Source organism: Aotus nancymaae, unplaced genomic scaffold (genome assembly GCF_030222135.1).
Source record: "Aotus nancymaae isolate 86718 unplaced genomic scaffold, 86718_ANA_hifiasm-v0.15.2.pri h1tg000009l, whole genome shotgun sequence".
NCBI lineage: Eukaryota > Metazoa > Chordata > Mammalia > Primates > Aotidae > Aotus > Aotus nancymaae.
The window spans coordinates 13,583,422-13,593,962 of NW_026988420.1; the positions used below are offsets into that span (position 1 = coordinate 13,583,422).

Consider the following 10,541-nt stretch of genomic DNA (forward strand, 5'->3'; position numbering starts at 1 on the left):
CTAAATATAAACCAGACAGAGACATCATAAGAAAACTACAGACCAATATCCCTTATGAATATAGACATAAAATCCTCAACAAAATACTAGCAAATAAAGTCTATCAACATATAAAATTTTATTTTGTCTATCAACTAAGTGGGGTTTATACTAGGAATGTGGAGTTGGTTCAACATACATAAAACAATCATTGTAATAACCACATGGTCATCTCAGTAGACTCAAAAGAAGCACTTGTCTAAATTCAACACCCTTTCTTAATAAAAACACTCAGTATGCAAGCAATAGAAAGTAACTTCCTCAACCTCATAAAAGGCATCTGCAAAAAAACCCACAGTTAGCATTGTATGGAATGGTAAAAAACTGTATGCTTTTCCTCTAAGATGAAAAACAAGATATGGGTGTCTTGCTCTCACCACTTGTATTCAACATTGTACTGGACATTCTAGCCAAGGCAAATAAATAACTAAAGGAATTAAAGGCCTCCAGGTTGGAAAAGGAATAAAACTCTATTCAAAGAGAATATAATCTTGTAAAAAGAAAATCTTAAAGAATTCATTAAAAAACTATGGAACTAATAAGTTCAGCAAAGTTGTGGGATTCAATATAGAACACAATATATTGGATACAATATAGAATATATTGAACACAATATATATTCTGTGTACAGTAGGTTTCCTGTTGTACATGACTGTATCCAGTCACCATAGCAAGCAAATCAACAAAAAACTGCAGTAGCATTTGCTTCTAGATAATCCAATATGTAGAATATATATTGTTCAATATATAATAATAAATTGTATTTCTATATACTAGCAATGAGCAATCTGAAAATGAAATTAAGAAAACTTTTCCATTTACAACAGCATAAAAAAGAATAAAATACCTAGGAATAAGTTTAATGAAGTATGAGATGTATACACTGAAAACCATAAAACTCATTGAAAGAAATTAAGGAAGACTTAAACAAGTGGAAAAACATCTCATGAACATAGATCAGAAGACGTAATATTGTTAAGATGCAATACTGCCAAGTTATACATATCCAATACATTGCCTACCAAATTCCCAGCTGGAATATCCACATGTAAAAGTATGAAATTGGACCTATACTTCATACCATCTACAAAGCTAATTGAAAATCAATTAAAATCCTAAAATAAAAGCCAAATTTTAAGACTGTTACAATAAAACATATGCATAAATCTCGGTGATCTTGAATTATGGAATGATTTCCTAGATAAAAAACTTAAAAAGCACACAAAAGAGAAGAAAAATGATACATAGTATACTTCATCAAAATTGAGTAATTTCGTGTTACAAATTTTGTGTTGCTATCAAGAAACAAAAAAATCCACAAAATTGTATGTGTTTATATAATTTAAATGTGATTGTTAATAATCCAGAAATAAATTATTTTAAGACTAAGTATTATCAATCTTTCTTTGATAAATGGGTTAAGTTTGTGGAGTCAGTTTTAGAGTTAAAGCATTAATAGATTATTTCTAGGTGTATGGTGTTAGTTTGCACACTGATGCTTGTTTCTTATATATATGTGTGTGTGTGTATATATATTTACACATATAGTATATATAAACTACAAATATACTGATGTATTCCAAGATCAGAGCAAAAACAAAATAACTAAAAATATAGCTTTAAAATAAAACATATTTGTAAGCAGTATACTCTTAAATTCTAACTTGTTAACTGACATTAGATTATCTAGAAGCAGATGCTACTGCAGTTCTTTGTTGATTTGTTTGCTATAGTGACTAGATACAGTCATGTACAATAGGAAGCCTACTGTACATTGGATAATTTGATAGAAAATGAAGTTTGAGGTAAGTATTGATGAGTGTACTGGTAATCAGTTGTACCTTTAATATCCTGTGTCTACGTGTATTTTCACTGGCAAGCGTAAAGTGACATAAGAAGCCACCAGAATGGAGTTTGTAAAGGGTAACTTGTCAGACTAAGGACAATATGAGGTCAAACTTCCCAGTGAAAATTACCTTAGTATTCAGTGAATTGAAACAAATTGGAACAGATTGCTGGAGCAGAAACTTTATCTTACAGCAGCTGTTGATACCTGTAGAAGCAGCAGTTGAATGAAAAAAATCAGAGAATGCAACGAACAGTAAGTAAAGTGGGTTTTAGAAGTGGCTTTACTAGATAAGCAAATTTATGATTTAGTACTTCAATGAAATTTTATAATTTATACTTAAATCTTGTGTATTTATGGGTCAAGGAGTGAGATCATGTTACTGTTTTTTAATGTAAGTGCTGATAGAGATAAGAGCTACGGATTTACCAGTTGTAGGGTGAACTTAAAACTATTAACCTTTTACCATAGAATAATTGTATTAAATCAATAGTTATAGATTAATTTTTAGAAAATACTGTGATTTAAATGAAAAAAATCGTAAAAACCACTTTGTAGTTAAAACTGTTAGGATACTAATACTTTAAATATGTAAATTATTTATAAATGAGGTTATTTTAGCTTATAGCTTACATTTACTGCTAAAATAATTATATTTCAGCATATTACCATGAAGTTAAAATTTGTGGAGTCTTTAATACGCTGGTTTTTTTTAGTATATTTAGAGTTTTTATAATTTGAATATAGAATTTCAGAGTTTATGAATCTATTAAGAACAATTAGTCCAGCTGCATTCCTTGTGAAATTATAAATTTGGAAATTTTTAGAAGCTGTATTACGAAGAAAGCTATTGCAGACTGCTGTAAGACACCTGAAAGAAATGAAACTCTTTTACAGACACTAATTATCATTCACCTTTAAAGAATGATATTTTATTTAATTTGTTAATATGGTTGAAATTACTATTTCATACAGGTACACACACTTGTCACTTGGGTAATTTGTTGCAGAGTTCAAAATAACAGTATTTGTTATCCATATAACTTTCATCACAAAACTTCTGAAACTTAGAATTACTTCAATAACTTATTTTGACTTGATCCTATTATGTTGTAAGATACTATCCTCATTGTTTTAATTCTAAATTGCAATATAAAAACTTGTGTTTTTGAGTATTAATGAGCGTAATGAATTGCTTTTGATGTAGTGATGCAGTTTATATAAGAAAACTTATTCTGTGAAGAGACTATCAGCATTTAAGATAAAACTTTTACTTTATTAAGATAAGGTAGAACTTTTATTAAAAAGATGAATTTATTTATTTTCAAATGCAGGCAGTTTATACTGGGAGCATTATATGTTAAAGGGGTACATGTTACTGCTCAAATATAAGCTGTGTGAACAGTGAATTCATATTTTAAACTCAAACCTAAATCCTAAAATGAACAAAGTAAATGAGTGTGAAAGTGCTTTGTTAGCAGTAAAGTAAAACACAATTTTAAGATGGTGATACTGTAATTATCCACTTGAGTAATCTTGATACCCTGGACTTATTTTGAATATCAGTTTTTAAAGAATGGTAGAATGGTTAAAAAAACATGCAAATCCAAATGACACCTGAAACTTGGAATTGGTGCTGATATTCTAATTACTGTGAAGTCCTTATATTTTTTTTCTTTAATTTTAAGTGGAAAATATTTTAAGTCTAACTTTTTAATAGAACTGGCTTTAGAAAGATAGATTTAATTGTTGACAACTGACACATGTATATATGTTCAATGAGATACATGGCACATGTGTGAAGGTGATGACACTTTTTAGTAGGATAAGTAAGAGAATGAAAAACAGATCTACTTATAAGCCATTCTGCAATAAATGAGAACAGAAATCCTTAGTTGCATATTTACATACTGTATATACATTTATGCAGACATTGTCTACAAATGTGTATGTATGGGATAATACCTCATTATAATATTTTAAGAGTCTCCTGTATGTCAGGCAGTATGCTGACATACAGAATATACAGAATTTTCCTTTTTAGAAAAGACACTAAAGTTCACAGTTAAATTAAAAGCTGCATACCTATTAAAAGTTATAGAGTAGAATTTGAATATAGAATAGTCTGACTCAAAATTCATTTATCTTTTTTATCAAAATGACTTTATTTCTATAGAAACAATTACGAAGACAAATGAACCTAAACAGGAAAAAAAGTTTTCTAATTACTGCATATTATACCCTGTATTCTGCTTAGTATTGTAATTGCTGTAACTGTCTTCCTTACTGATTCATCCTTGTATCCCCACCTCCTCAAAGAGTGCCTAACATACAGTAGTTGCCCATTAATTTTTTGCTAAATAAATGAATTAAATGGGCGATTGGTTGACTGTTCTCAATTGTTTGTCTATATGCTGGTATCAAGCATATAGTCTTACTTAGATTTAGTTATTATTCATCATGGAACTAAAATCCAAATTCAAATTTATTAGTTTGATAATTTTCTTTTATTTGCAAATCTTAATCTCTGTTTCAACTTTAGCTGAAATACGTTTTATCAGCCAGTCAGTCTACAGATTGACAAGATCTAGCCAAGTATAGATAAAGCTTAATTCAAAGTTCATGTGATCAAATTAATTTAATACCACTTTAATATATAAATAATTTAGACATATTTATAAACTGATAGGTTCAAATGAAATAAATTCCCTAGCCTAATTTCTCAGGAAACTCAGATAATTAATTCAGATTTAGACATAGTGAGATGGAGGTACCTGTAATTTATCAAGGTGAATAAATCCAGAAAATAGTTGAAAATGGAATTTTAAAGCTTCGGGCATCCCATGATACATTGTCTAATATAGTAGCCATTAACAACATGTGGCTATTTCAACTATTAGAGTTAAATAAAATTACAAATTCAGTTTCTCATCCTTACTAGTCACTTTCAAATGCTCAATAGCCACATACAACTAGAGGCTATTATATCAGACAGCACAAATGCTATAGAACATTTCTGTCATCACAAAAAGTGAAGCTGAAGGAAAAGATTTAGGAGTCATTTGGAGATGGACATTAGTTAATTCAGCAAACGTCTTTTCAACTTATGTTTTTGTGAATGTACCACTGTAGTCTCTGTAACTATAAAAATAGATTGAGGTCTAAGTGTACCACTCTAGTCTCTGTAACTGTAAAAATAGATTGAAGTCTTATGAAAGACTTGTGTTATAGTGGAGGTGACATCATGTAAGCAACTAAATACAATTTAGTGCTAAATGTAATTATAGAAGGATGTACAGAGTACTTTGAATGTTAGAATGGGAATAATCTAACTTTGCTTTAGGATGTCAGAATTTTGAAGGATGAGTAGAATTTTCTGAAGAAGAGATTCTATGTTCACAGTCATAGTGATTGAGAAGCCCTATTTAGGAAAATATTAGCAGAAATCAAGTCCGAACTAATTGTTATGCTAGAGAATAGTAAGTCAGTCACAGACAAGAAAATGAAGGTGAAGCAGCTGACCTTTAGAACACTAGATTGAAAGGAGTAGAACAGATGGCTATCTGGAAAGCTAAAGGATCAGTATGGAAAGATATGAAAAGTAAGGAGTATGCAGATCCTGGACCAGTTCAAGAGAAATCTCATAAACATTGTGTTCTAAGTATATTCTCTTTCATGTGTGTCTACTTGGCTAGGCTACAGGCAAGTCCTTAAATTGAAAGATCTATATTGATAAAAGATAATAATACTAAGGACTACTCCTATAGCACTTACAATAACAACTAATATGTGCATAGATAGTGCTTACTATATGCCAGTCACTGTCATATGCATTTACTGTATGTTAACTCATTTAATCATCACAACAACCCCATGAATGCTGAAGTAATTTGAAAGCCTTCAACCATGGGTTGGAGGAATGAATGGTTTGGCTTGGCTAACCATTGCTAAATGTGTGTTATTAACTGTCATTCAAGGATACAGGTGCAGAGGATTTTCTCCTTTATTATTACTATCAAGCACCAGCAAACGTAAAGGGGCAGTTGGATAAGGAGGAGGTAAAAGGATTAGGCATTCCAGATGTTTATGTGCTTTCTGTAACTTGGAGATTGTTATGGGCAGAATTGTCATGTTTCCCCCCCACCAACCCAAAATTGATGTCAATAGTCCTCATAGGGTCTTTTAAAAGTTAAAATGAGGTCCTTTGTGAGACAGGAGAGTTCCCTGGTCCGCCCCTTACAGGACATGCAACAGGGGTGTGGCTGTCTGTTCAGCCACTGAGAGCTCAAACCCCTTATGGGAGGGGGAGCACCCAGATGGGCAGGTGTAGGAGCCAGGGCAAGCACTTTGGGCTGTGGTCCCATGGTAATGTCTAGGGGTGGGTGCCTGTGACTCCCAAAGCCCAAGTGGGCGTGCTTTGGTGTGCTCTTTTAGCTTGGCCATCCATAGATGGCTTAAGTGCCTTCTTGACACCCAGGTTCTTGTGTGAAGTCCAGGAAGAATGAGGACTTGAAGAGTGAATGTGGGGATTTTATTGAGTGGTGGAGGTGGCTCTCAGCAGAATGGATGGGGAGCTGGAAGGGGGACAGAATGGGAAGATTATCTTTTCCTGGAGTTTGGCCATCTAGTGGCCAATCTCTTCTTTGATTGTCCCCAGCTGAACTCTTGGTGTTCAGGCGCTCCCTCTCTTCTCTTCTTCTCTGCCATGCCATTCAGCCTTTTGCCTGCTCATCTACTGGAGGCTGGGGTTTGGGGGTTTGTATGGGTACAGGATAGGGGGTGTGGTGGATCAAAAGACAACTTTTTGGCCATGAAAACAGAAATCCTGTTCTCACTTAGGGCCGCAAGTATCCAGGCTAGAGGGTGGGGCCTTCTCCAGGAAACTGCCCTCTTCTACCTAGTATTTCCCTGTCTCCTGTTCACGTCATTTTCCCCCTGTAAAGAGAGGGTGAGCCCTAATCCGATATGACTGGTTTCCTTATAAGAACAGGAAATTAGGATATAGACACATAGAAAAGGAAGACCATGGGAAGACACAGGGAGAAGATGCCATCTACAAGTCAAGGAGAAAGACCACAGAAGAAACCAATCTTGCCAACACCTTGATCTGAGACTTTAAGCCTTCAAAATTGGGAGAAAATAAATTTCTGTGATTCTTTTTTATGGCAACCCTAGCAAATTAATATGGTAGCCAAGATAATTTATTTATAAATATTGGAAACATGAATATTCTGGGTTTTTTTTTTTTTTTAACTGTATCTACTAAACCCTTTACCAAGTTTCAGAAATAGAGATGTGAGGTGTTCACTTTGTTGTCCTCAGGCCTAACAGTGTTTGTGAAGAATGCAAGTCATGTTCGTTTGGGGATGAGGAGAGAAAGTTAACTTTTATCTGTAAAACTGATGACATTCATATACATTTTTCTTTAATTTGTTTTCTATAATTTGGTTTTATAGATTTTTTTTGGCAAAAATATAGGCAAACAAGAAGTTACGGGGAAAATACAGACTCTTCACCCTCCAGAGAGGGACCTAAATACATGTACATATTTTGAAAAAGTCCCAGGATAATTCTAAGACATCATTTCTTCCCTCTGGTGCACATCTTCTCATCTGATAGATTTTGATGGTGCTGTGGGTCAGATGTAAGATTGTTATTTTTCTTATTCTCTTTTATATGTAAGAAACTTAGACCGACAAAAACTAGTTAAAATTGAATTAGGGGACCAAGGAATGATGTATTACCATTGGAATGTAAAAGAATATTTTTCAAAGTTAGTGAGGTATAATTTATACATAGGTGTAATCTTTTGTATAATACCAATATTTTGAATAATACCAATATTTATCTGTTTGTTTTTTTAAAAAGCTGGATTGGACTAAATGATATCTCAGACTTCACTTAGCTCTAACTTTTCCCAAGCTATATGCTCTGTTTGTTTAGAGGTTCCTATCAGGCTTACTGATCTCTGGTATCCATGCCCCCTTGTCCTTCCTCACTCCAGAGACATCTTTTTCAAAACTTAGTTTTCTCCCCCAAGTAAGTAATTTTATATATGAACCTCTTAAATCTTACCTATCCTCTTCTGTAACTTCTCCAAGCCATTATATCTTTTTTATTAAGAACTGTAGTAAGCATTAAATTTTAGTCATATTTTTCTATATTTTTGTAGTCTTCACTAACATATATACTGGGCATATTTATAACTTTAATCAGTGACATTTTTATTATCATACTCTTTTTCTGTTATTTATTTATTTATTTTTGAGATGGAGTTTCACTCTTTTTGCTGAGTCTGGGGTGCAATGGCGCAATCTCGGCTCACTGCAACCTCCACCTCCTGGGTTCAAGCGATTCTCCTGCCTCAGCCTCATATGTAGCTGGGTACATGCTACCACGCCTGGCTAATTTTGTATTTTTAGTAGAGGGTTTCACCGTGTTGGCCAGGCTGCTCTTAAACTCCTGACCTCAGGTGATCCGCCTGCCTTGGCCTCCAAAAGTGCTGGGATTACAGGTGTGAGCCACCATGCCTGGCTCTGTTATTTTTTAATATAACAGTTTTGTATATGTGTTTTCATTTATCATCATAGCACACTTGTAAGAAAAACTTAAAATTAAGTCTACATGGTATGGCATTATTCTTATCTTCCCTTTGGTGGTAGCTGCCCTGCCAGAACATGTTTTAAGGCTATGTTTATCTGTTATTCAAGAATTAATATAAATATTAATAGTACTGAATAACTAAATTCAGGATACACTAAAAATGCTCACTGATTCTACATATCTCTGTTTAAGATGCTTAAAGTTGGACCATTGGCATATATTCAGCCAATAACCATTATCAATTGCCTAATTACCCATTGTTGACACTAATAACCCAGATATTAGAAGTTCCCACCATTTGCACTGTGAATGGCAAAGGAAAACTGCTGGGCTGAAGTATCACACCAGTAGAGCAAGGTCTTGAAAATGCCACTAAATCTATTGCTAGAAATGAAAGAAATGAAAGAAACTGAAGACAGAAACATACTGCAGAATTTTTACAAATGGTGTAATGAAACTGTCAGATCTGAACTCTGATTCTTTAAAATGGTTGGGAGTTAGAAGATCAGGAGTGCCTTTGAGATAAGTGCAAACTTAAGACTATGGTTATTTGTTTCTATGAATAAGATATTGAAGGATTTAGTTTTTAAAAAATCTAATAAAGTACTTCATAATCATTTTTTGATATCATATTTGTAAAATGTGCTCTATAATATACCCCTGTGCAAATAGAGACATCAATGATATGAATCACAGAATGATGGATAATTTACCAGGGTTCCTTACCTGTCACACTTCTCAGAGTTACTTGGTTTACAGGATTTTTGTAGTCATTTCATTTATGATTATGCTGGAAACAGTTTTTTGGGCATATTTTATCTCAGGTAAAATAACTAGTTTATAAGTTGTAGTTCTCCTCTCACTCTTCTCTCAGCTCATCATATTGTACTATTATAATGAGATTATGGAAAAATTTCACTGCATTTGTGGCAGATGAATTTAAAATAGCATAGAAATCCAGAGAATTTGAAGATATATGAGTCCTGCATTTTGGAGCTGGCCAAAAGTTTGTTCATTATTTGCCAGAATCCTGTGAGTGGGCTTAGCATTTAGACAGGTACCTTTATTCCAAAGTAGCCCTGGTTTAATCTGGGATGTTGGCAACAGTGCATACTACACATATGTATATGTATGTTAATTTCTTCTAATCACATATTTTCAATTTAATCTTTTAAAAATAACTATTTCAACTGGTATTACTCAGTGGCGTAACTTGAATCCTATGACTCTTTCTCTACCGTGCCATGAAGACAATTAGTTTTGTGTTTTGTTTACTACTCTATCCCCGTTATCTAGCACAAGACCTTAGTAATTGATTGTTGAATGAATTAATCAATTCCACACACCTCCTAGTCCTTACTCTTCAGTTGTTTATTCATTAAACAAAAGTTTATTGAAAACCTATTATTGGCTGGGCACGGTGGCTCAGGCCTGTAATCCCAGCCCTTTGGGAGGCTGAGGCAGGCAGGTCACCTGAGGTCAGGAGTTTGAGACCAGCCTGGCCAATGTGGCAAAACCCCATCTCTACTAAAACTACAAAAATTTGCTGGGTGTGGTGGTAGGCACCTGTAATCTCAGCTACTTGGGAGGCTGAGGCAGAAGAATGGCTTGAACCGGGAGGCGAAGCAATTCAAAAAAGGAAACCTATGATCAGCCAGGCTCTAGGGTATGAAATTTTATAAGACAAGATGAAGTGTTTGCTTTCATAGTGAACTTTATTGTAGTGAAATGGAAACCACTCAATATAAAACTAACCAAATAATTGCACGAAATAATTTCAGGTAGTGGTAAGTACTAGTTAAAAAATAAAATATGTGTAAGGGGTGTATATACCCTAAAATTTGGTCATCAGGGAGCATCTTTCTGAGGAAATGACATCAGATACTGGAGTAATGAGGAACCAGCCTTATGAAGATCTTGGAAGAAGAGCCATAATTTTAATATTCCTCTAAATTAAACTTATATATTAGTAGAAATATATTTATAAAATCCATTTTAAAGCTATCTACTTGCATAAAATCCTCCAAGATTTGAGTATCTCTTTGAGGGGGAG

At 33.6% G+C, this 10,541-nt stretch overlaps 1 protein-coding gene across 4 annotated transcripts in view; it reads left to right on the forward strand.

Moving 5' to 3' along the window:
- Window positions 1-10,541, forward strand: part of FNDC3A (fibronectin type III domain containing 3A) — a 193,494-nt gene that overhangs the window by 46,178 nt on the left and 136,775 nt on the right. The window contains exon 2 of one of the 4 annotated variants that reach the window (XM_012465129.2): window positions 2,080-2,140. The exons of 2 other annotated variants lie outside the window; for them this stretch is intronic. In XM_012465129.2, coding sequence (XP_012320552.2) covers window positions 2,129-2,140 — 12 coding nt within the window. In that variant the 5' untranslated portion in view covers window positions 2,080-2,128. The remainder of the gene's footprint in view (window positions 1-2,079; window positions 2,141-10,541) is intronic. One more of the 4 variants, XM_064373568.1, reaches the window with a different exon arrangement.